Source organism: Mus caroli, unplaced genomic scaffold, assembly GCF_978045245.1.
Source record: "Mus caroli unplaced genomic scaffold, Mus_caroli_1 scaffold_8, whole genome shotgun sequence".
In the NCBI taxonomy this organism is placed as follows: domain Eukaryota; kingdom Metazoa; phylum Chordata; class Mammalia; order Rodentia; family Muridae; genus Mus; species Mus caroli.
In genome coordinates, this window is record NW_028227263.1 from 101,951,429 (window position 1) to 101,977,032 (window position 25,604).

General features: G+C 50.2%; 1 protein-coding gene and 1 pseudogene across 4 annotated transcripts in view; one reads left to right on the top strand and one right to left on the bottom strand.

Moving 5' to 3' along the window:
• Trpm4 (transient receptor potential cation channel subfamily M member 4) overlaps positions 1–20,432 on the top strand; it is a 29,158-nt gene extending 8,726 nt beyond the window's left edge. For 2 of the 4 annotated variants that reach the window (XM_085841757.1, XM_085841758.1), the window contains exons 7-25: positions 1,731–1,792; positions 1,875–2,066; positions 2,178–2,277; positions 4,461–4,573; positions 5,119–5,460; positions 5,629–5,763; positions 6,655–6,784; positions 6,870–7,015; positions 8,639–8,751; positions 9,057–9,134; positions 12,911–13,333; positions 14,380–14,512; positions 14,897–15,071; positions 15,194–15,371; positions 18,041–18,246; positions 18,460–18,592; positions 18,673–18,745; positions 18,842–18,947; positions 19,570–20,006. In XM_085841757.1, the coding sequence (XP_085697883.1) occupies positions 1,731–1,792; positions 1,875–2,066; positions 2,178–2,277; positions 4,461–4,573; positions 5,119–5,460; positions 5,629–5,763; positions 6,655–6,784; positions 6,870–7,015; positions 8,639–8,751; positions 9,057–9,134; positions 12,911–13,333; positions 14,380–14,512; positions 14,897–15,071; positions 15,194–15,371; positions 18,041–18,246; positions 18,460–18,592; positions 18,673–18,745; positions 18,842–18,947; positions 19,570–19,625 (2,894 nt within the window). In that variant the 3' untranslated portion in view covers positions 19,626–20,006. The other 2 variants (XR_002378404.3, XM_021168192.3) reach the window with 2 other exon arrangements.
• Positions 20,433–24,173: 3,741 nt separating this feature from the next.
• On the bottom strand, positions 24,174–24,697 carry LOC110298580 (small ribosomal subunit protein uS15 pseudogene; annotated as a pseudogene).
• Positions 24,698–25,604: the final 907 nt, after the last annotated feature.

Below are 25,604 nucleotides of genomic sequence, written 5' to 3' on the forward strand. Positions count from 1 at the left end.
AACCTGACAACCCACCCCCTGTGACACACTTCCTCCAACAAGACTCCTGATTCTTCTTAAACATTGCCACTCCCTGCTGACTAAGTATTCAAATATATGAGCCAGTGCGACTATCCTTGTTCAAACCAGAGCAATAACCTTCTATTACTTTGCAGCAGTTTCGTTTTTATTAAGAATACATGATTGTGGGGCCAGCAAGATGGCTCAGCTGAGGGCACTTGCTGCTAAGCCCAACGATCTGAATCGAATCCCTGAAACCCACGAGGCGCAAAGAGAGAATCAATCTCTGCAAGTTGTCCTCTGACTTAGACACACACACACACACACACACACACACACACACACACTGTGGCTCCCACATACACGCGTGAAATAAATTAATCTAAAAGAGAGAGGAAATAATTTTAGCTGAATGTGATGACACCTGGGAGGCTGGAGCAGGAAAGCCATGAAGCAGCAGAGACTGGGCTACAGAGTGAGACCCCGTCTCCTACAAACACAAACCAGCCACAGCAGCAACAACCACAAAAGCACACATTTACATTTATCCGTCTTGCTTGGTGCTGTTTTGTTTTCCACCCAGCCCCCCAGTCTATTTTATTATTTTACTGAGGGTGGAACCAAAGTGCCATTCCCTCGGGGCTTTGACTATTGGACTTTGTTAATGGTTTTATGGTGCTAAGATTGCCCATCTACTGTATCCCCTTCCTTTCCACTTGAACTCTCACCTCACTGGCCTTTGGAGTGCTTAACCAATCCTAAGATTGACTTGAGAGCCATGAGTCCAGGTCCCAGGCTCTGCTCCCGTCTAAAGCTAAGGTGACCGCCCTGGACTTCTGGACCTGGTGTTGTCTGTCATCCCCAGCATCCTGTAAAAGGATCAAAAGTTCACAGTCATCCTCGGCTTCATAAAGAGTCGGAGGCCAGTTTGGGATGCATGAGGCTTTGTCTTAAGAAGTATAGGGTCTGGGGTGCTGGGGCCTGACTTGACAGATATGTGCTTCTTGTGCAAGAGTGAGGACCTTAGAGTTCACACTCTGTTGGCTGCAGCAGCTCACATCTGCAGTCCCTGCTCCCCTTGGTGAGGTAGGGGACAGAGGCTGCTAGCTTGGTGTATGCTAAACAAGAGACCCTGCCTCAAATCAAGGTAGGAGGTGAGGAGCAACACCTGAGCTTATGACACATATGACACGTGCACACCTCTATTCATGTGCATGATCACACGTGTGCATACACACATACATACACACACACACCCCATACAACACCAACACTCACACACACACACACACACACACACACACACACACACACACCATACAACACACACACCCCATACAACACCAACACACACACACACACACACACACACACACACACACACACACACACTAATAATAAAACCCAGAAAGTCTTCAGCAATTAATGGTACCTGCTGCCAAGCCTAATCACGAGTTCTATCCTCAGGACTCACAGAGCCGAAAGAGAAAACAGACTCCCACAAATTGTCCTCTGACCTCCACACATTTGTGAACACCATCCTCCCAACACTATATAAATGAATAATAATAAAAAAAATTCAAAGAAGAAGGACAATTCCCATGACTTTTGGCCAATGTTAGGACAAGGCCAATGTCTGCCCCAAGAGATTCCTGGGAAATGTAGTTCTTTCCCATCTCCAGCAAAGGCTGGTAGACTGTGCCTGAGTTTCCCTTCCCACTTTCTCTCAGGGACTGGAATTGACATCCCAGTGCTCCTTCTTCTCATCGATGGAGATGAGAAGATGTTAAAGGTATCTGGAGCTGCATCCTTGTTTTTGAGGTGGGAGGAGAGCTGAAGGCCAATACTGACTGGCTCTCTTCTTGCTTCTGAAGCGGATAGAGGATGCCACCCAAGCTCAGCTCCCCTGCCTCTTGGTGGCGGGCTCTGGGGGTGCCGCAGACTGCCTGGTGGAGACCCTGGAAGATACTCTGGCCCCAGGGAGTGGGGGACTCAGGCGAGGCGAAGCCCGGGATCGGATTAGGCGATACTTCCCTAAAGGAGACCCTGAGGTTCTTCAGGCCCAGGTATGCCATTGTGGAACCATGGTGGGAAGGGCTGGGCACCCTGGCTGGCAGGTCCTAAGGATAGGTGGAACCACAGGGCTTAGCTGGGGACTAGAATTCTGCATTCTGCAGGTAGAGAGGATCATGACCCGAAAGGAGTTGCTGACGGTCTATTCATCAGAAGACGGCTCCGAGGAGTTTGAGACTATCGTTTTGAGGGCTCTTGTGAAAGGTAGGATGGGCCTTCCACATTGGCCCTGTCTTCACCTCAGCGGTGGCTGACTCTGTCTCCACCCTCGATCCTCTAAGCCTAAAACCACACCTTCTTTGTGTCTCCTATGTCTTTCCTGTTTCCTAGGTTTCTGCTAGATGTTGTTGGTCAGTTTTCCCTAGACGTTCGTATTGTTTTCAACCACTTACTTCCCTGTTGGATCAACCCATCCATATTCCATTAATCCCTTCCTATTTTCATCTACTCATCACTCCATTTGTCCTTCATTCTTCCATCCATTTTCTGTCTTTTCATCCAACCTCCTACCTATTTACAGCCCACTTATCCATCCATTCCCCTATCCATCTATGTATCCATGTATCAATCCTCTATCCATCCATCCACCCACCCACTTGTCCATCCATCCATCTACTTACATATCTATTCATCCATCCACCCACCCACTTGTCCATCCATCCACCCATCTATCCATCCATCCATCCATCCATCCATCCATCCATCCATCTACTTACATATCTATCCATCCATCTACCTATCCACTTGCCCATCCATCCACCCACCCACTTGTCCATCCATCTACCTATCCACTTGCCCATCCATCCATCCATCCACCCACCCATCCACTTGTCCATCCATCTACCTATCCACTTGCCCATCCATCCATCCATCCATCCATCTACCCATCCATCTACCCATCCACTTGTCCATCCATCCACCCATCTATCCATCCATCCATCCATCCATCCATCTACTTGTCCATCCATCTACCCATCCACTTGTCCATCCATCCACCCATCCACTTGTCCATTCATCTATCCATCCACCCACCCACCCATCCACTTGGCAATCCATTCATCCATCCACTTACATATCTATCCATCCATCCACTGACCTATCTACCTACCCATCCATACATCTAGCCATGCATTAAATCATTCGCCTAGCCACCCCCTCACTTGTCCATCTATAAATTCACCCATATGCCCACCTATCCATTTATCCACCTTAATTATTCACCACCCACCAGTTCTTTAACTATTCATTGACATATCCATTAACAATTCAATCCATGTATTCGCCTTCCCATTCACCTTAAATCTCAACATTCTGCGAGATGTGCATGTCAGTTGTAAGCTTGGCTGAAGAGGCTCACATGACCACTGCCACCACCTCACGCTCAGAGGGAAGAGAGGGATTTTGCAGTAGTCCCCCAGGTAGCAGCTTTGTGTGGCTGAGGATTTAAGTCTGTGTAATGCGGTCTCTAGCATGGGATATTTCTGAGGAGACAAAAGAGGCCTGGAAGTATGTACTTGGTAGACCGTGCTGGAGTCAAGAGCAGCAAGGGATGCAGGCCCTACCAGCTGAAGAGCTGGAAGCCAGGACTTTCCCTTGGGAGGCAGGGATGGGACACCAAGACCAGATTGTGTTCAGGAGGCCCCTGTAGAGCAGGGAGGGTGGTCTGGCGAGGAGAGATGAGACCATGAGCAGATGAAGAGACTGAAGTGACACATGCTCTGAGATGTGCTACGGCCACTGGGACTGGATGCGAGGCATGGCACAGTGGCTTAGGGGCTTATGAGCTATGGGACATGAGAGGTGGATCCTGGGATTTTTGCCTTGCTGAGTAGACTGACTTCAAGAAAACGTGTGTGGGACACAGTGAGCAGGAAGGTTAAGGGCAGGAGGCTCTGGGGATGAGGGATGCCAAGTTAAGGCACAGGGAATTTTGTTTTTGAGGGGACATATGTCCAAACTTTTCATCCACTCATCAATCCCTTCGTCACCAAGCCCTTCACCCATCCACCCACGGACAAGCAGGATCTTACCAACCGTTTGCTTTCTTTCTCTGACCCTTTGGAAGAAGTACCAGAAAAGCACAGAATGAAAATGTGCCTCATGTCCGATACATTTTTGCTTCTCAAAATAAAATGGGAAGTTGTATGATCCTGGGCATGTTCATGACCCCTCTTTGGATATCTGTTGGCCCAGACATTAACCTTAGGGACCGAGGAGCAAGCTGAAGATGGCCGCCATTTGGAATCACTTGTCATTGTTAACAGTTGACATTGCTGTCAAGAGGGTCGCTCTGACTCCAGTTCTATAGATGAAGAAACAGCAAAATGGACATCACTCTCTGTCCCTACTCTTCCCCTGAGCCCCACCTCTCCCTTTTGTCCCTCAAGCCTGTGGGAGCTCTGAGGCCTCAGCCTACCTGGATGAGCTGCGTTTGGCTGTGGCTTGGAACCGCGTGGACATCGCCCAAAGTGAACTTTTCCGTGGGGACATTCAATGGCGGGTGAGGAGTCAGGACACAGGCCCACTTCTCTACCTGGCTGACCTCTTGACACCTGGTCCTGCCTTCCATCATGATCTGTCTGGCCTTCCCTTAATTGGCCACTCATCTCTGGTTGTTCCTCTGTCCCTGACTTGTTCCTTGTCTCCCTGTCAACCCACCCATCCATCATCCACATACTGTCTGTCCATCCACTCATCCATCCATCCATCCATCCACCCATCCATCTACCTACACATCCATCTCTAGCCATCCACCCATCCATCTCTCTAGCCATCTATGCACCAATATTCACTTACTCAAACATTCTCACCCTCTTTTCACCCACCAGCCTACTCCATATATCCATCCTCCAATGGATCCTTTCATCAATCCACCCACCAACCTATCCACCCACTTATTTATCTGTCCACCCACTATTGACCAGTCAGTCAGTCTGTCTGTCTATCATGCTTCACTTGTGGCCTCTGTCTCTCACCCTCCATTTCTGAGTTCACCTGGCATGTCTGCCTCAGGTCATCCCTGTCCCATCCCTTTCCCTCACACAGTCCTTCCACCTGGAGGCATCTCTCATGGATGCTCTGCTGAATGACCGGCCTGAATTTGTGCGCCTGCTCATCTCCCATGGCCTTAGCCTGGGACACTTCCTGACTCCCGTGCGTCTGGCCCAGCTGTACAGCGCAGTGTCCCCTAACTCACTGATCCGCAATCTTCTGGACCAGGCGTCCCATGCTAGTAGCAGCAAATCCCCTCCTGTTAATGGAACTGTAGAGCTCCGGCCTCCGAATGTGGGGCAAGTGCTGAGGACTCTGTTGGGAGAAACGTGTGCACCACGGTACCCTGCTAGGAACATCCGAGACTCCTATCTGGGCCAGGACCACAGAGAGAACGTAAGGCCCATCAAGGCTGAGGATGCATGGCGGGGCTGCATGTGGAGGGGGACAGGGCTTTGGGAAGAGGGGATAGTAAGATGGGGGAAGGTAGTGTTTGAGAAAGGGTGTGGTAAGCCTGGGGCAGCGGGTGGGGCTAGTTCTCGCTAGGCTTCAACATGCTTTCAGGACTCTCTGCTTATGGACTGGGCCAACATGCAACCATCAACGGATGCAAGCTTTGAACAAGCCCCCTGGAGTGACCTGCTTATTTGGGCTCTGTTGCTGAACCGGGCCCAGATGGCTATCTATTTCTGGGAGAAGGTAAATGTGCCTCCTCATTTTGGACCTTACCTTGGGACACTGTGCTTAGAGACAGCAGGGCCCCTTAGATGGCTCTGACCTCAGACCTTAGCCAGACCTTAGCCAACTTGCACTCCATTCTCTGTCTTTCTTTTGTGGTTTGTTTTGAGGCAGGGTCACAGATAGCCCAGGCTGGCCTTGAACTTGATATCAGCCCAGGATGATCTTGGACATGTGCTGCTGTCCTTGGTTCATGCCATGCTGAGAATCAGACCCACGGTTTTGTGCATGCTGGGCAAGCACTCTAGTGGGTGCTGCCATCCCCACCCCTAGTTTTGATTTGCTGAGACAGGGTCTTCCTGTGTAACCCAGACTGGCCGGGACCCTGTGATTCTCGTGCCTCAACCTCATGAATGCTGCCTGTGACACCCCCCCCCCACGGCCTACACACACACACACACACACATACACACACACATTCTGAATGTTTTAAAGAGGTATGCGATGAGCCGGGCATGGTGGCGCACACCTTTAATCCCAGCACTTGGGAAGCAGAGGCAGGCGAAATTTCTGAGTTGGAGGCCAGCCTGGTCTACAGAGTGAGTTCCAGGACAGCCAGAATTACACAGAGAAACCCTGTCTGGAAAAACCAAAAAAAGATGTATACGATGATGACATTATCTTCTCAAACTGAATTCAGTGCCCAGGAAAAGAGCGATGCGCAGTGCTCAGGGCCACTACTTGGCTTTCTCCCGCCGTTGCTGTGATGGTAGTGACCCGTGTGCATTTGTTTGGGTGAACCCTTGGCCTTAATGACTCTATTAACTACTGACCCTCCACAATCACAAGATTTCTCTCTGTTCCTTCCCCAGATGTCTAACCTCACCATGTTCTCTTTCTCTGTCTCTTCAGGGCTCCAACTCAGTGGCCTCTGCTCTTGGGGCTTGTCTCTTACTCCGAGTGATGGCTCGCCTAGAGTGGGAGGCTGAGGAGGCCGCGCGGCGGAAGGATCTTGCTGCCACGTTTGAAAGCATGAGCGTGGGTGCGTGGGGCAGAGTGCCTGGGGTGTGGGGGCGCACGAGGCACCTCCCACCTCCTTCCACTCTCATCTGTATCCTTGTCCCCAGACCTCTTTGGAGAGTGTTACCACAATAGTGAAGATCGAGCAGCCCGCCTTCTTCTGCGCCGCTGTCCCCTCTGGGGAGAGGCCACCTGCCTCCAGCTTGCCATGCAGGCTGATGCCCGAGCGTTCTTTGCCCAGGATGGAGTCCAGGTGAGCCTGTGACTCAGACAGCTGTGAGCACCACCCCAGGAGTCCACTTGTGCCTAGAACAATTACACTTAACCTCTGAGCACGGAATGGCCCTTTCACAGGGGTCGAATATCATATATTTGCATTAAGATTCATAACAGCAAATCCCGTGGTGGCGGCACGGCACACGCCTTTAATTCCAGCATTTACAGGCAGAGAGGCAGGTGAATCTGAGTTGGAGGCCAGCCTGGTCTATAGAGAAAGTTCCAGGATAGCCAGAGACACACAGAGAAACCTTTAAAAAAAAAGTATTTTCTAGGTCATCACAGCATTAAGACCATTGAGAACCACTGCCTTAGAAAATGTTATTTCATAAGAAGACCAATCATCTATAACTTTTCGACCCTCCCTCCCCTCCCCAAGTAGTGTTGTTGCTACCAGGAAGTACCATTTCTCACACAGGAAGCCCCTCATTTTCACAGGGGAGTTCCTGTCCTCCTAAAGGAAAGACCACTTCTTCAACAGGAAGCTCTTTCCAATTTTTTTTTTTTTTTTTTTTTTTCTGAGACAGGGTTTCTCTGTGTAGCCCTGGCTGTCCTGGAACTCACTCTGTAGACCAGGCTGGCCTCGAACTCAGAAATCCGCCTGCCTCTGCCTCCCAAGTGCTGGGATTAAAGGCATGTGCCACCACTGCCCGGCTATTTTTTTTTTTAAGATTTATTTATTATTATACATAAGTACACTGTAGCTGTCTTCAGATGCACCAGAAGAGGGCTTCAGATCTCGTTACAGATGGTTGTGAGCCACCATGTGGTTGCTGGGATTTGAACTTAGGACCTTTGGAAGAGCAGTCAGTGCTCTTACCCGCTGAGCCATCTTACCAGCCCTCTTTCCACTTTTTTTTTTTTAATGTGCATTGGTGTTTTGCCTGCATGTATGTCTATGTGAGAGTGTGAGATCACCTGGAACTGGAGTGACAGACAGTTGTGAGTGGGCAGCTCTGCTGATTTCCCTCTGTCTGTCTGTTTTTAGTCAATCTTGTGTGTGAGAAGGAGAAAATACTTGCCCTTTTGGGTTAAATGATTTGGTCAGTGCAGAGTGCTCGGCCCAGCATCTGCCCCATGACGTCAATAAATGCTGGCTGCTCTGGGCCTGCGGGAATGAATGGTTCACTGGTTAAGGGCACAGGCTGCTCCTGCAGAGAAAGTTTAGATTCCTACCACCCATAAGGCAGCTCACAGCCATCTGTAACTCCTTCTATGGGCTCTGGTGCCCTCTTCTTACCTATCTGGGCACCAGGCACGCCATGGTGTTAATCCCACGGGGTGAGAATAAGATTACTACCACAGTTTTTGAGCTGAATTTGGAACACTTTTGTTTTATAGATCTTTTAAGCACAGTAATTTAAACTTAAAACATAATCTTAGCCCCCACAATGGTGCACAGACATGCCGGCAGGCGAAACACCCACACACAGTGAAAGAAAAATTGGCTGTTCCATTTTCCTGGCTGAACCTGAGGAGGCTGCCTCTGACGACTGTGCCCCATGCTCTAACAGTTGAGACCCCATATGGACACTTGCTCTGTGCCCTGGTGGCAGACTCCAGCCCTTGTCAGGGTCTCTAATGTTCCCACATTCCACAGTCTCTTCTGACACAGAAGTGGTGGGGGGAGATGGACAGCACAACTCCCATCTGGGCCCTGCTTCTCGCCTTCTTCTGCCCGCCTCTCATCTACACCAACCTCATCGTCTTCAGGTCAGTGCCTTGGCTGCAGGCTCAGTCCCTCTCTCCTGCTCATTTCTCTCTGCCCTCTTACTTAGCCACCTCGCATGTCTCTTCCCTGAGAAGGGCACTCTTTCCCTTCTCTGGAGGGAATGTTCTGGAAGGTGGGGCTGTTGTCCTGCCTTTGCGTTCTCTCTCTATGCCATTTCTCTACTTTTTAGGCCATGGCTCTGGAGGAGGGCAACTCCCTTATCTCTGCACTGTTTGTGGTAAACTAAGTTTGGGTCTTTCTCAAGAACCCCTCTATTTCTTACTCTGTGTCCTGCCCCTCACGGCAGGAAGTCAGAGGAGGAGCCCACACAGAAGGATCTTGACTTTGATATGGACAGCAGCATCAATGGAGCAGGTCCTCCTGGGTGAGTGACAGCCCAGCATTGTGGGAGGAGGGGGAGCCAACGAGATGGCTCTGCAGGTAAATCTACTCAAGTGGAAGGACCCGAGTTCAAGAAACAATTCTTTTTCTAGGATTCTTTATTTTATGTATATGACTATACTGTAGCTGTCTTTAGACACACACTAGAAGAGGGCATCGGATCCCATTACAGATGGTTGCGAGCCACCATGTGGTTGCTAGGAATTGAACCCAGGACCTCTGGAAGCCCAGTCAGTGCTTTTAACCGCTGAGCCATCTCCCTGCGCGCGCGCGCGCGCGCGCGCGCACACACACACACACACACACACACACACACACACACACACACAGAGTTAAAACTTTAAAGATTGTCTCTGCCCATCAGAGGGATGATCTCATCACAAGAACTTAGTTTGGGTTGGGCTGCCTGCGCTCCCTTGCTGTTGGTTACTTAGTATTTATTCACCTTTCTATTATGTTTCTGGCCCTGGGGCCCTTGCCCTGTCACTATGTTGCAGTCCCCATGGAGATCTTTTATTTAAAGACCAGGCTCGATCCGTATAGTTGCTAAGTACTTGTCTAAGCTCCTCATAGCCCTAGGCTCCATCCCGGGCCAAACAAACAACACAAGACCTACAGGAAACCTCAAGGAGTCAGCCAGTCAGGTGCCTAGCGCCAAGCACAAGTGTAAGGAGCTGAGTTCAGACTCCCAGCCTCTGTAATAAAATCTAAGGTGTGGCAACACATGCCTGCACTAGTGCTGCTAGACAGAGAAGGAAGGGTCCCTGGGGCATTGTGGGCCAGTCAGGATAGCCGAATCAGCAAGTCCCGTGTTTAAAAATAAGAGTGAAAGCGACTGAGGGAGACATCAAACTCCAACCTCTCAAGTCTTAGTCTGGCTAATAAGATGATTTTGAAATGGACTCAGAAGGAGGCTTGGGACCCTTTTATTAGATGCTGAGAGAATAGGAACAGAGCAGGCGACTATGAAGAGGAAGGGAGGAAGGCACTCCTTTGGCAGGGGAGGTTAGACAACAGTAGCACGCTGGTGAGAAGGGACGGGTGGCCCAGAGCACCAAGGAAATTAAGTCCAGGCTTTGGGAAGAATCCAAAACAAACAAAGACAAAGAAACGGAGAAGGAAAGATTGTTTTTCTGAGTTAGGAGTCAGAAAATCGGGCAGGTTGCATGTGGAGGAGTAGGATTTCGGTCTCCAGGGAAACAAAAGTAAACTGTATCGTATTGTATCATTTTGGAGATAATTAATCTTTCCCTCTCCTTCAAGTGACTCAGACTCCCTGGGGCAGAGAAAGACTCTGGGACAAGTGACTGGCAAGCTGTGCTGGTTTAACCCTTTAGACAATTTAAAAGATTTTATTTTTAATTATGTGTGTACGTGTGGATTTGTGTGTTGTGGGGTCTATGCATGCAGTTGCCCTCTGAGACCAGGACTGGGAATTGTCACACACACACACACACACACACACCATGACAAACCAACCAACCAACCAACTCCCACAGCTGCCAAACGGAATAAGAGACAGCTTATTCTCAAGCCAGATGTGAGTGACCTAAGCGTGGAAACACGGGGCTAAGTTAGTTCTATGTCCCAACGTGGAAACTGTTTCATGGAGTTTTTATAGTAACAGAACAAAGAAAGTTATAAATCAAAGCACTTAAAAATACAGTGGTCGAAATGTTAAGTGAGCAGACAGGGCAGGCAGGGGAATCGCAGCCTTGGGCTCAGATCCTATCTTACTGCATTCTTAGGTGTCTCTAGGGTTGTGTGACGTTCGTACATTGCACAAATTTGTATCTGTTTATCAAGATGATAGCTATGAGACTGAGGTAGACTGGAGGTTAAAGATAGCCCAAAAGAAAATAAACTATCTGATAGTAAAGATAGCCCAAAAGAAATTAGACTATCTGATACTAACCAGGTTCTGCAGTCTGTGAAGTCTTTATCAGTTGATCAGCCTCTGCAGACAGTGTCTTTCTAGGAATTCCCAGTGACAGAGTCAAACCCGGTCCAGTGCTCAGAACTGCTGGACCAATTCTTGAGCCCCTTAAAGTTTTTCTAAATTAGATTTTATTTTGTTATTTGTTGTACATTGTTTTTTGAGGGTGTGTATGCTGCCCGCAAGGGTGTGGAGTCCAGAGGACAACTTGTAGAAGCCGGTTCCCTCCTTTCACCTTGGCGACCAAGGTCATGTGGCAGACACTTGTGTTTGCTGAGTCTCCTCCTTCCTGGGTCATAAGAGGAGGCAACGATGCTATGTGACGTTTGGAGTAGTTTAGAATGTCCTGTCTCCATGCAAGGCCAGATGAAGAGATTTGGGAGCACAAGGGTCCTGACAGCCACAGATCATCAGGGAAACTCGGCATGTTATACACACGGCGGGGAGGGGGGGGGGGCTCTTCTCAGTGGAGGAGAGAAAATTCCTGTTTTCCTGCCCAGATGCCTGGGAATGGATTTTGTAAACAACCTGGTGACCTTTCTGCTCTCTGTGGAGGCAGACCTCACCCAAATCCCCCAGACTGCCTATCCCAGACTCTCTCTTCCTAGACCATTGCCCATGCTTCGGGGGAGAGGTCACATGTACTTCATGGCCCGCTGACCTCTATGCTATTAGTCAGAGACCACACTACATTCTAGGCCTTTTAGCTATAGGACCTGGCCTCCTGGTCACATGTATTTCATAAAAGCATTTCTAGGTGTCACACAGTAAGCTTACTGTGCACCTAGAATTGAACTTAGGAACTGATTGTTGCCTGGAAGCCTTTTCCCAGATTGGACTGTGTTTTTCTTTTGTTTGTTTGTTCTGTTTTGTTGTTGTTGTTGTGGGTTTTTTTTTTTTTTTTGGTTTTTCGAGACAAGGTTTCTCTGTGTAGCCCTGGCTGTCCTGGAACTCACTCTGTAGACCAGGTTGGCCTCGAACTCAGAAATCCGCCTGCCTCTGCCTCCCAAGTGCTAGGATTAAAGATGTGCGCCACCACTGCCCAGCTATGGACTGTGTTTTAAATATGCTGACAGTGGCCCTAGTGTTAGACTCTTCGCATCACCAATCAGCCCGCACTGGCTTTTCAATCTCATCAGTTTGCGGGTCACGGCGGGCATGGACACCTTCCGGGTCCCCCTCAGTACAGCTCACATTCTAGTCTTTTGACTAGGAGGAAGTAGATGGACCCCAGCAAAGCTCACATGCCCCCACCTTTTCATGTGGTTTAAGATCTAAAGCACTCCAAGGCTCCTGCAACATTCTGCGTGTTTCTGGTCAGTTTTAAAGACAGTTATTGTGCTCAGTGGTTTGTTGTTGTTGTGTGGATTGTTTTTGTTTTTTGTTTGTTTTGCATAAGGTTTCTCTCTATATCCTTGGATGGCTTGGAGCTGACTAGGTAGACAGCACTGCCTCGCAGGGATCCTTCTGCCTCTGCTGGGCCGAACCATGCTGGGTTTATGCTCACTCAGTTTTGTTTCTTTCTTTGATCAGTTTGTTGTGTTTCTTCACAAAGCTCAGGCTAGCATCAAACACCTGGCAATCCTCCTGCCTCATCTCTCAAAGTGTAATGAATCCTCATTCCATATTTTATGTACCTTCCTCCCTCGCTCTATATATCAGGCTGGCCTGGAACTTGAGGCAGTTCTCCTGCCTCAATCTCAAACGTGGGATTGATTGGGTCTTCAGGTTCCCAGAGTCCAAAGTGGGACAGTGTAGAAGTTAGACTGCAAGGCGGGCAGCCAGTCCAGGCTCAGTGGTCCCTGAAGCTCGCTGTCTTGCAGGACTGCAGAACCCTCTGCAAAGGTGGCCCTTGAGAGGAGGCAGCGGCGGCGGCCAGGACGTGCCCTCTGCTGTGGCGAGTTCTCCAAGCGCTGGTCGCACTTCTGGGGTGCCCCAGTGACCGCCTTCCTGGGTAACGTGGTCAGTTACCTGTTGTTCCTGCTGCTGTTTGCCCACGTGTTGCTGATGGATTTCCAGCCCACAAAGCCGGGTGTCTTTGAGCTGCTGCTGTACTTCTGGGCCTTCACGTTGCTGTGCGAGGAGCTGCGCCAGGGCCTGGGCGGTGGCTGGGGTAGCCTGGCCAGTGGGGGGCGTGGTCCGGACAGAGCTCCCCTGCGCCATCGGCTGCACCTCTACCTCTCAGATACCTGGAACCAGTGCGACCTGCTGGCACTCACCTGCTTCCTGCTGGGTGTAGGCTGCCGGTGAGTGAGTAAGGGACTGGCAGGGCCCCTGCCTAGAATCCCCCAGTGAGAGGCTGTGGCTATGGCTCAGTGGTGGAGTACCCTGGGTGATGGAGAGTCACCTACGTCCCCCTTTACTGAAGCTCTCCTCAGCTGGCATACCAAGAGGTAGATTTCCTCCAGTCCACGTGAGTTAGAAACTGAGTGACTTGGTATGAATAATTTATCCAAACAGAAGGGAGATAAGTGGACTTAGCAAACTAATATTTCTGCTTGTCCCAGCCTTTATTTAGTGTGATGTGTTGTCTGAGAAGACAGGGCCATGGCCCCGCCGATTGCAGGAAAGCCACTGTCAAGGGTATATTTGATACATTTTATCAAGCACCCTTTTCCAAGGGCTGACAAATCATTATTGCATCTAGGGAGGAAGAAACACCGTCACTTCCAGTATAATTGGCTTGTCCTCCTTTAAGCCCGTGCCCTCCAGATCCACACTTAGGTTATTGCAAAACAAAAAACAAGAAACAAAAAAAACCAAGTCGCGTCCCTGGTGTAAAGTGGGTGGGGTCAAAGGCCGGGTGGATCGGTTTCATCCGCGGATTTCTGTCTAAATAGCTGGCCCCATTGCCTGCCTGCCTGAGAGCGGTAGCTGTGAGCGCCCCCATGAGGACGTGCTAGGCAATACCTGGTGCTTTGTAACCTCAAGCTGTCAATCAAATCACACAACCTCTGTCAGTCTGCAGCCTGTAAATGTTTTCATTTATGCACCCCTGACCACTCCATATTTTAGGGGCTCCCTCCCCTTTTGTGGGAAACAGGGTCTCACTCTGTAGCCCTGGCAGGCCTGTCTGGAATTCCCAGAGATCCTTCTTCCCTGGCCTCCCCCGAACTTGGATAACAGGCTCACAGCATGGCACATTCTAAACACGATTCTTAGAAGGCCATCCATCCATACTGAGTCCAGAGAAAGCTGATCAGAAGGGTCCCTGCCTCTGCCCTGTGAGACCTCAGCTTCGTCTGAGGAGACACCCCCGATCTGAGCTGTGCTCTCTCCCCCAACTCCTCAGGCTGACCCCTGGGCTCTTTGACTTGGGACGCACCGTCCTCTGCCTTGACTTCATGATCTTCACACTGCGCCTGCTGCACATCTTCACGGTGAACAAGCAGCTGGGGCCCAAGATTGTTATAGTGAGCAAGATGGTGAGTCTGAGGAGGAGGGGCAGAGCAAGGTGGGAGAGAATGGGACCTGGAGTGCAGGGGGGTGGAGCCACGGGTGAAGGGAAGAATCTAGAGGGACCACAGAGGACATGGAGAGGGGTTGGGGGAGTGGAGTCTGAAAGGGAGGGCCTTGTCTTTTAGTGACTGGATGTGGACCTGAAGGTGGCAGGGGCGGGGGTGGGGTGGAGTGGGTGGAGGAGAGGGCTTCTGAGGTGGGCAGGCAGGACAAGAAGGGACAGGCCTTTGAGGATGCTGTGTCTAAGGCAGGGAGAGTAGCCAGCTGGAGTAGGCGTTCCGGGAAGGGAAGGGGCAGAGCCAGGGAGGAAAGGGCTGGGTCATTTCACCCACATCTTCCTCTGCTTCTAGATGAAGGATGTATTCTTCTTCCTCTTCTTCCTCTGCGTGTGGCTTGTAGCTTATGGGGTGGCCACAGAGGGGATCCTGAGGCCCCAGGACCGCAGTCTACCGAGTATCCTGCGCAGGGTCTTCTACCGACCGTATCTGCAGATCTTCGGACAAATTCCCCAGGAGGAAATGGACGGTAGGAAAGGGCTCTCCAGCTGAATCTGGGTCTCTCTCAGTGGGTCTCTGACTGTGTCTCTGTCTCCCATCTCCTCCCCTCTCCCTGCCTCTCTCTGCTCACACCTGCTGTTCCTTTTGCAGTGGCCCTCATGATTCCAGGTAACTGCTCTATGGAGCGGGGCTCCTGGGCTCATCCGGAGGGGCCCGTCGCAGGCTCCTGTGTGTCCCAGTATGCCAACTGGCTGGTGGTGTTGCTTCTCATCGTCTTCTTGCTGGTGGCCAATATCCTGTTGCTCAACCTGCTCATCGCCATGTTCAGGTGTGCCTGGCCTTGCCGCCCGGGGCTTCCCCCATATTGAACCTGTTCAATATGTGCCATGTCCTGACTTTGACCCAGTGCTGGCCTGATCCTGTGCTTTACTTACTTGGACTGTGAGACTTGCTGCTATTGTTTTGGCATCTCTGAGGCAGTGTCTTGGAACTTAGGGTAATCTTGCCTCTACCTCTTAGCACCGGATCACATGCGTGCCTCCAGGGCACTAAACTCTTTCTTTTGAAGAAGCCCATTTTAGTGACTTGTTTGCAGTTTGTTTTATTTATGTGTATGAATGTTTTGCCTGCATGTATGTATATGTACCATGTGCATGGAAAGTGCCTACGGCAGTCAGAAGAAGGGCATCAGATCCTCTGGGACTGGAGTTACAGGTGACCGTGAGCTACTGAGTAACTGCTGGGAACTGAATCTGGATCCTTTGGCAAGAGCAGCCAGTGCTCTTAACCTTAGCCGAGCCATCTCTCCAGTCCGGTTTTTTGTTTGTTTGTTTGGTTTTGGTTTTTAGGTTTTGTTGCTTAGATTCTTGCTCTTGTCCCATGTAATGTGATTTATTTTGTGTGTCTGGTCCTTCAAAGGATCCCCAGTTGCTAGTTAACTGGTTCTTTAAGATTTCTTAGCTGAGTCCCAGCACTTGGGAGGCAGAGGCAGGCAGGGCTCTGAGTTCCAGCCCAGCCTGGTCTACAGAGTGAGTTCCAGGACAGCCAGGGCTACACAGAGAAACCCTGTCTGGAAAACAAAAAGAAAAACAAACAAAAGAGTTCATAGCTGTTAGAATTGCCTGATGCCAGGGCCTTCAGTGTTGATTGCCTCTTGGATTTCTAGGAATGGGAGAGAATATAAAAGGCCAGCTGAGGCTGAGAAAGGGCTTGGGCTTGGGCGACCAGGGTGAGAAGAGAAGAGAGTTGGAGACAGTTGAGCCGGGAGGAGCTGAGCTGAGAAGATAGGCTAGACCAGTTGTTACAGTTTGGAGCTGCTAGTATAGGGAAAACTGGGAGAAGGGACATCCTCCCCGCAGGCTCTTAACCTAGTGGATCTAGAGCCCAGTCCCTACGCATGCTGAATCTCAGTCACTCCCTCACATGGTGACGTATTTATTTCCTATTTGTGCAGAATCAGGGAGAGAATATTGGGGTGGAGACTCTTAGCTGTCTGTTTACGTTGGCATAAGCAGAGCCCTGCTTCAGATTCCTCACCTCTGCTGTCACACAGCCTTAGCAAATGAGCAAGGACCTGGGTTACACCTCCACTCGTGACACTGTGCTCAGGATACTGCCCATGTATTGACTTCCCAGTGCGTCTTCACAGAGCTTTTAACACAGAGGAAACGACGCGCTGTTTGGTATTAAATGGACCCAAATTGATTTCGTCACTAATGCACACCTTCATTCTGATCAACCACTCATTCCGTAATCCAAAGCTGACTGTCCCCAGCTGAGGGTAGATCAGTTGGGAGAAACCTTTGAAGGGGCGGGGCTGGAAACTAGGAGGAGGGCTGGCAGGGAGTTAAGAGAACTGGTTACTGTTTGTAAGGATAGGCAACATTAAAAGGAAAAAGAAATTTAAAAACCCCCACACATTCTACAATCCCATACAGAGGGTCAATCTAAACTCCAGAGTCTGGAGACTTGAGTTAATTTGGGGGTTTAGCTTTTATCTATAGATCATTAGCCCATTTGGAGTTAATTTAGTTCGCAGTGTGAGGACAGGCCCTACTTCATTCAGTCTTTGTGTCCGTTCAGGAGAATGCATTAAAGACACTGGGCATAAAGTCCTTGTTAGAAACCAGCTGGGCTCAGGACGGTGTGGTGGAGCAAGCTTGTCCCAGCACTTGGAAGGTCAAGGCAGGAGGATCATAAGCCTGGGTACATGAATCCCTATATCAAAATCAAACAGGGGATGGAGAGATGGTTCAGTGGTTAGGGTCACTGACTGCTTTTATAGAGGACATGGGATCGATTCCCAGCACCCACGTGGAAGCTCATAACTTCCTGTAATCCCAGTTCCAGGAGATCCAACATCCTCTTCTGGCCTCTGTGGGTAATATGCACAGACATACATGTAGGCATGTCATAGCTATACATGTAAAAATAAATTAACCTTTAAAAAAAAAAAGCCAGGCAATGGTGGCTCATGCCTTTAATCCCAGCACTTGGGAGGCAGGGGCCAGTGAATCTCTGAGTTCAAGGCCAGCCTGGTTTACAAGAGTTCCAGAATAGCCAGGGCTACACAGAGAAACCCTGTCTCAAAAACAAAAACAAAAACTATCAAGCGCCCACTGTATAATTTTGAAAACATCAAAGCCAGAATGTCGGAGTGGGGTGGGCGTGGCTCAGTCAGTAAAGCATTTGTCTTGCAAGCTCAAGGAACCTCAGCTTGATGCCTGGAATCCGTGCAGACTCTTCATCCATTGTATGTATGTATGTATGTATGTATGTATGTATGTATGTATGCATGCATGTACACCACATGAGTACAGTGCTGGCAGAGACCAGAAGAAGGCACCTTTTGGTATTGGAGCTTCCACATTAGTGCTGAGAACTGAATGTGAGTCCTCTGCGGGTGCCACGTGCTCTTGACCGCTGAGCGGTCTCTGACTACTTTATCTCGACTCCTAATCCAGTCCTATGATCAGGGTCCTTTATTGGCCTCCACAGCTACACCTTCAGCAAAGTGCACGGCAACAGCGACCTCTACTGGAAGGCACAGCGCTACAGCCTCATCCGGGAATTCCATTCGCGGCCTGCCCTGGCCCCACCCCTCATCATCATCTCTCATGTGCGCCTCCTCATCAAGTGGCTGCGCAGGTGTCGCAGGTGTCATAGGACTAACTTGCCCGCCTCTCCAGGCTTCGAGCACTTCCGTGAGAATGGAACTTGGTCTGCAAGGGAGTGGGGCTGGAGTGGGGCGGGGGGGCGTTTGGGGAGGGGAGAAGAAAAGCAGGTGGATGGGGCTCGGGGAAGGTGTCAGGATCTGCACCCATCTGGACACGAGGCATGAGGAATTTGGTGGCTTTGGGGAGGGGACAAGTTCCCAAGTGGTCCTGCCCGTTGATTCCTGGGACTTGGCCCTGCAGGTGTCTGTCTCTCTAAGGAAGCAGAGCGGAAGCTGCTGACTTGGGAGTCTGTGCACAAAGAGAACTTCCTGTTGGCACAAGCTCGGGACAAGCGAGACAGTGACTCGGAGCGTCTGAAACGCACGTCTCAGAAGTGAGGCGGGGGCCTGCTGTGGGCAGGACCTGCAGGTGGGATGTTGTGTCTTCAGCTGGGAGAACTCTCTCTCTTTTTAGGGTGGACACTGCACTGAAGCAGCTGGGACAGATCAGAGAGTACGATCGGCGTCTGAGGGGACTGGAGAGAGAGGTGAGGACCTGGGCGTGGCAGGGCGTGGGCGTGGGCTGGAGGGGCTGGGACCCCCTGCTTCCCTGCTCCTGCCTTGACTTACTCCTGTCTTCCCAGGTCCAACACTGTTCTCGAGTCCTGACTTGGATGGCTGAGGCCCTTAGCCACTCTGCCTTGCTGCCTCCAGGGGCCCCACCCCCTCCGAGCCCCCCTGGGTCCAAAGGTCAGTGTGGTCCTGGGCTTCTGCAAGACATCCCCCTTGCGCCTTCCCGTTGTTGTTCCTGGGTCCCTTGCTTGGTCTGCTGAAGGCTCTGTTGTCTGCTTGTGTGGGGGGTGTGTGTAGCTGGTGTGAGCGTGCATGCCTGTGCAGGCCAGGGTTGATCTCTCTCTCTCTCTCTCTCTCTCTCTCTCTCTCTCTCTCTCTCTCTCTCTCTCTCTCTCTCCTCTCTCTCCTCCCTCTCCTCTCTCTCCTCTCTCTCCTCTCTGTCCTCTCTTCTCTCTCCTCTCTCTCCTCTTTCCTCTCTCTCTCTCTCTCTCTTTCCTTGAAACGGGACCCTCTCTCTCTCTCTCTCTTTTTCCTTGAAACGGGACCTATCCCTAGGCCCAGGTGTCTCCAGTTGGCTTTGGGTTGCTGTCCCGACAAACTGCGAAATCCATCTGTATCTGCCCCACTCCCCCGTCTTTTGAAGTGTGTCCCGTTTTCACCCTAGGGTGCCACTGTCTCTCCCCCCTCTTTTTTAATATGGGTGCTATGTGCCTGTTCTGGTTTCATATCTGTTGCTAGGATAGAATACTGACCAAAAGCAACATAGGGGGTGAAGGATTTACTTGACTTATGCTTCCAGGTTACAGTCCATCAGTGAGGGAAACAGGGAGAGAGCATGGACGTTCTCACCTGTAACCAGAAAGCTCACAGCCAAAGAAATGCACCAGAAGCTATGAACAACGCTGTTCGCTGGACCACAGCGCCTTCCGTCCAGCCAGCTTCAGCAAACAGTTCAGGACTCCTCACCCCAGGAAATGGGGTTGCCCACAGTGGCCTGGGCACTATCTATCAATCAAGATAATCCCCCCCAGACATGCCCACAGGTCTATTTGATCTAAACCATCGAGGCTCTTCCTCTCAAATGGCTCAGGTTGACAGAGCTTAACCAGGGCACAGTCTGAGCTCAGATCTCCTGCTTGTGTGACAGGCACTTTGCCCACTGACTGTGTCCCCAGCACTGCTTCTTTTTGTCATTCTCTCATTTCCTGGGACTCATCACCCACTGTCCTCTCTGTCTCTCTTCCAGACTGAGTGTTCCTGGTGGATGTCTAGGGTTTCCATCCAGAGAGGCTTCGTTCCTCGAGCTGGGCCCAGTCTGCCTCAAGCAACACAACTGTTGGCCTTATCCTCGCCACGAAGCCCATGCCCATGGGTTGCTGTCCAGACACACTGCGAGTATCACCGCAGGGACCCCTTCCCAGAGCAGCCTCACCTTGGGTGAATCAAGCTCTGAACTGGCAAAGTTGGCCTCTTTGTGGGCCCAGCCACAGCAGAGGAGGCCAGAGGGTCCTGGGGTGCAGGAACCACAGACCCTACGTGCAGCTTCCCCACAATGGGGAAATAAAACCATTTGATGAGGATTTTAGCACATGCTTGGCTCCTGTGGAGCTGGTGTGTGATGTTGGGAATCTCTCCTTCCCCCAGACCATTGCAACTGCCGACTTAGACCCAGAGCCTCTGTTTGAGTGGCTTTCCCTGCAGGAGACAGGGGAGTCTGAGCCCCTGCCGCTTTCTGCTTTCCCGTGGGAACATAACAGGGTGGTAATAAGAGAGCTGGTCCCAGAGGAGGGTGGGCGCTGCTGTCATCTGCTCAGGCGACATACAAACAGATGATGCAGATTTGAGTAGGTAAATGCGTATGTGTCTTTAAAAAGTCTAATTAGTGGAAAATTGCAGGCCACACTCACACGGGGGTGGAGGCAAATCCACATCATTATACATTGCAATTTAACTAAATAACCCATAACAAACTAAGCCGGTAATGACAAGGCTGAACTGACAGCGATTATTAGTTAAATAGTGAGAAAGCCACCAGCAGCCAACACATCCAAAAATCAAAACCAAAACATCCTCCAAATTGGAGGGATTCCAGCTCCGGGGCCTCTCTGGGTGTAGAGTCATGTTGGAACACAGCCAAATGTACAACCAGACTCTCCCTGAAAATCCTGGGTCCCTTCCACCAACCCAAGAAGGGGCTAGTGCTAGCACTCACTGACACATGTCGCCATCTGTGTGGCTGGCCTTGCGTTGTCTGGTTCATAAATCCGACTTTTCATGGAGTGCATCAAGGGAGGGCAGATCCATTTTTCTTGGGTGCTAGGAATTTAGATGTTTAAAGATTCCTTTTTTTTTAAAGATTTATTTATTTATTTATTTATTTATTATATGTAAGTACACTGTAGCTGTCTTCAGATGCACCAGAAGAGGGTGTCAGAGCTCATTACAGGTGATTGTGAGCCTCCATGTGGTTGCTGGGAATTGAACTCAGGACCTCTGGAAGAGCAGTCAGTGCTCTTAACCGCTGAGCCATCTCTCCAGCCCTAAAGATTCCATTTTTATTTTGTGTGTGTGTGTGTTCGCGTGTATGTGTATGTGCCTGTGCATGTTTGTTCCTGCCTGTGTAGGTCGTATTGATGCCCGTATTGATGCCACAATGTATGGATGAAGATCAGAGTGACCAGTTAGGGAGCAATTTTTTCCTTCTACCACGTGTCTCCCAGAATCAAACTCAGGTTACAGCAAGCATCTTCCAGCACCATGTAATGCTGGCCCAGCCCTTCCCTGGGGGATTCTAGACAGGAGCTCTCTACCACTGGGCTGCTCTCTTAATCTCTCTCTGGACTCTAGGAAAATGTTCTAGCTGCCTCCCCAGACCCCTTGAGCCTTTTTTTGGATCTAGGAATCAGCATATCTCGCCAGCAGAAATGCCGCTCCAGATGGCTAAATGTGAGTGAATCTGTTGTAAGAATCCTTTAAACTCAGTCCGGGAGTTTGGTTCAGGACCCCATGGAGCCTCAGTGTCTACTGTATCCCTTGGAACTGTGGAGGCCAGGGAAACCAATGCCCCTGTGTTAGCACCACTTTCTGAACTGTGAAAAGGCGAGCCCCTCCCCCTCTCTGACCTTGGAGTCTTATGCCTTTTGGCTGCATCTATAACACAACACTAGACTAACTTGTAAGCAAGGCAAAGTCAAACCCCAGACCTGGCCAGACAGTGGTGGCACATGCCTATTAATCCCAGCACTTGGGAGGCAGAGGCAGGCAGATTTCCTGAGTTCAAGGCTAGCCTGGTCTACAGAGTGAGTTCCAGGACAGCCAGGGCTACACAGAGAAACCCTATCTGGAAAACCAAAACCAAAAAACCCAAAAAAACCCAGATGTGACAGTGTTGATGAGGAACATGTACTTTTAGTGAGGAGTGGCTTCCTGCTCTAGGAGAATGGGAGCTCGGTAGGTCGGGATGAGAGGAGCCTGCCCAGAATCTAGCTGGGATTTTTGTCAGACAAGTGGAGGGGGTGACTGGGAACAAGGGTCTGTATGGGTTACAAAAGTACAGACAGAAGCAACAGAGGAGAGGTTTATTTTGGCTTATGATTTTAAAGAATATTGTCCACTGCTGTGGGGGTAGCATGGTTATACTGAATCTGTGGTGTTAGCCCGTTCATGCCATGGCTTACTAGGAAGCAGAGATATGCCGGAAACGGATCAGCTCAAAGTCTCATTTCCAATGACCTACTTCCTGTGTTCACCTTTTCATCACCAAAAGTTCCACTATTTCCCAAAGGATGCGACCTGTTGGAGACAACAGATGTTCAAGCACATGAACACATTTCACACCCAAACACAAGGAGCTCAGGACAGGATAGCAACAGCAGTGTAGAGTGCTCTTGGCAAAGTGCTCATGATACCTCCTTGGGCCAAGCTGGTCACCGGGATGGACATGATATTGAGGCTGGAGGCTGATGGAGGGTGAAGCCTGTGGGATGGATCGGGATCCTTCTCCCTAGTGCAGGCGGGTCCTGGGGGCTGCCCCGGCACCCTTACTGGGGCCCCAAAGGAAGCTCATCATGGTCTTCACTGTTCTAGCACGCTAGACACTCCATGCTCCTGGCTGGTAGCTGAAGCTATAATTATTGACTATAGGTTTGCCTATAGCAGGGAAAACGCCCAAATCCAATTGATGAGGCTCACAGTGGGAAAGGACTGCCAGTGGAGCCGCCTGGCTTTCCGTTGTCATGGAAGCGTGGCATGAGCGGCTGTTGCAGAGGCTTCTATTTCCTGGGTACCAGGGGATCCTCCACATCTGGAACTGCTCTTCGCTCCCATGCTACCTGAAAAATCTGGAACCCCACAGAGAAGAAGGAAAAGGCAGCTTTGGTGTCTTCCCCTCAGGGAATCCTTCAGATGCCGCTTTCCATCACAACAGCGCCACCTGCCAGATGCATCTGCGAGCACATGCATTTGGAGAATGGCCTCTATCATTCTCTAGAGATCCTCGCAGGGTCAGGCTGGAGCCCAGAGACTTTGATTTCCCTATCTCACACCTCTGTTTCAGGATTAGTTAGTGGAAAACTGACTACTACAAGGCTGGGAACTGCTGAATGTAAGTTCTGTGCTCAAGAACTCACCTTGTCCAGTCCTCGGACTATTTCAGAACGTCTGTTTATTTTTATTTATTTATGAGATAAGGCCTTGCTATGTAGCTAAGGCTGGCCTCTAACTCATCACTCTTCATCTTCAGCCACCCAAAAGCTGGGATTATAGGCATGCACTTTCGCCACACTCCCACAACTAGGTCATCTCCGTTTGGCATGAAAAAGTAGCAACTACCCCTTTGTCCCTTTGAACAAAATCTTAGCCACCTCCTCACCCCCCACATTGCTGGTACCTCAATTCACAGACATCCCACCCCTTGAATGACTGGTTGGGACTGTGGTAAGGGCTGATGTGTTCGCTAGGTGGCAGCATCCACCAGTCTCTGTTGAAGGTTTTTCTACACTATGTGACCACCACCGGTAACAGGAATAGACTGGCCAAAACTCAGCTGAGAAGAACTGGAACTCCACTTGCCTCAATTCTGGGCTCACGCAGCTTATGCCATTTGTTAATGCGTGTGGCCACCCCCCAGGAAACTTCATATCTTCTTGGTTGTGTTTTGCATAATAACAGACCAAAGCAGGGGGAGAGCTATAGAAACCGTTTGAAAATTTCAGGTCCTGCTGCCTGTTGTTTCTTGGGGCTGATGTGCCTTTACCCACTGCACACCCTGACAGAGAAGTCGGTTCAGTCTACTGTGGTGTCACAGCCCTCAGGGGCTGAGGGAGATTATTCTGGGCTATGGAATGAATTCAAGGGTCAGCCTGGGCAACTTAGTGAAGCTATTTCTTCTTCTTCTTTTTTTTTTTTCTTTTATTCAAAGTGATTTTATTGCTCGTGCACACAACAGCATTTATGCCACTAGAGCAGAGGCTGTGGATGACTCATATTTCCAATTGGGTGGGAGCACCCGCTTAGTCTTATAGTATCGAGCCAATCGGTGAATTCTGCTCTCTGTCAGAATCAGGCGGAATTTAGCATCCTTATCCTTTCTGTTCCTCTCAAGGTACTTTCGGACAGCAACAGTTTTCTTAATCAAATGGTAGAGATCCTCGGGGAGGTCAGGGGCAAGGCCTTTGGACTTGAGGATTCTCAAGATTTTATTTCCAGTCACAAAATGGACCTGGGCCACCCCGTGTGAGTCCCTCAGGATTACACCTATCTGGGAGGGAGTCAGGCCTTTCTTGGCCAATTTGTAAATCTGTTCCTTCACGTCGTCAGACGTCAACTTCAGCCACGTGGGGACGCTACGGCGGTAGGGCAGCACCGACTGGGACAGGCCCTTCCCGGGAGCATGCATGCGACCCATGATGGCGGAGGTCTGGCAGCAAAGAGAGGTGAAGCTATTTCAAAGTTAAAATAACAACAACAAAACAACAAATAAGACTGGGGAGGCAACTCAGGGGGAAGATTTCCTGCCTAGGTTAGCTGCATGAGGGGTTGGGGGTGTAACTCAGGGGTAGAGCCCCTGCCTAGAGTTGCCCAGTGAGCATGAACCAGACATTCAGTTCAGTCATATGTATCAACACACACACACACACACACACACACACACACACACACACACACACACTTTGGTCTAGTCATAGTTGTCCTTAAACTCACATGGCTCTAGATCAGCAAAGGACTGACTGGGATAAATTTGGTCAGTCACCTGGCCCACAAGCTAACATGTATTTGTACCTAATGCGAATATACAGTAAAGGCCATATGTCCTGCAGAGCTGAAATTATTTGACCTTTTAGGTCTTAGCTCGTACTGCTTGCTGAGGGTGTTCACAGCTTAATATGCAAGTCTCCAAAAACAAAGTGGAGTGACTATCTAGGTGGAACTGCTACCCGTCTTTAACCCCAGCACTCAGAAGGCAGAGGCAGGAGGATCTCTGTGACTTTGAGTGAGTTCCAGGAGAGCCAGGGCTGTGTAGTGATGTGTCGCATGACGATGCTGAGTGGGCAGGTGGTGGTGATGATGTCACAGGTGAACACGAAGCTCACAGTGGCTGATGGAGTCTCTTTGGATCTACTGCTTCCTGGAGTCACCCCAGTGGCCTCTGATGGGTGGCACAGAGGTTGGTAGCACATGTGACATTGCCCCTAAGATGGGTTCTAGTAACTGGGAGCTAAAGAGAGTGGTCAAGGGAAGGAGAGTCTGCCATAATCCTTCTGGGGGATTTGGGTGAGGCCTGTCTCCACAGAGAGTAAAAAGGTCCCTGGGGCGTAAACGATATCCACTCCCAGC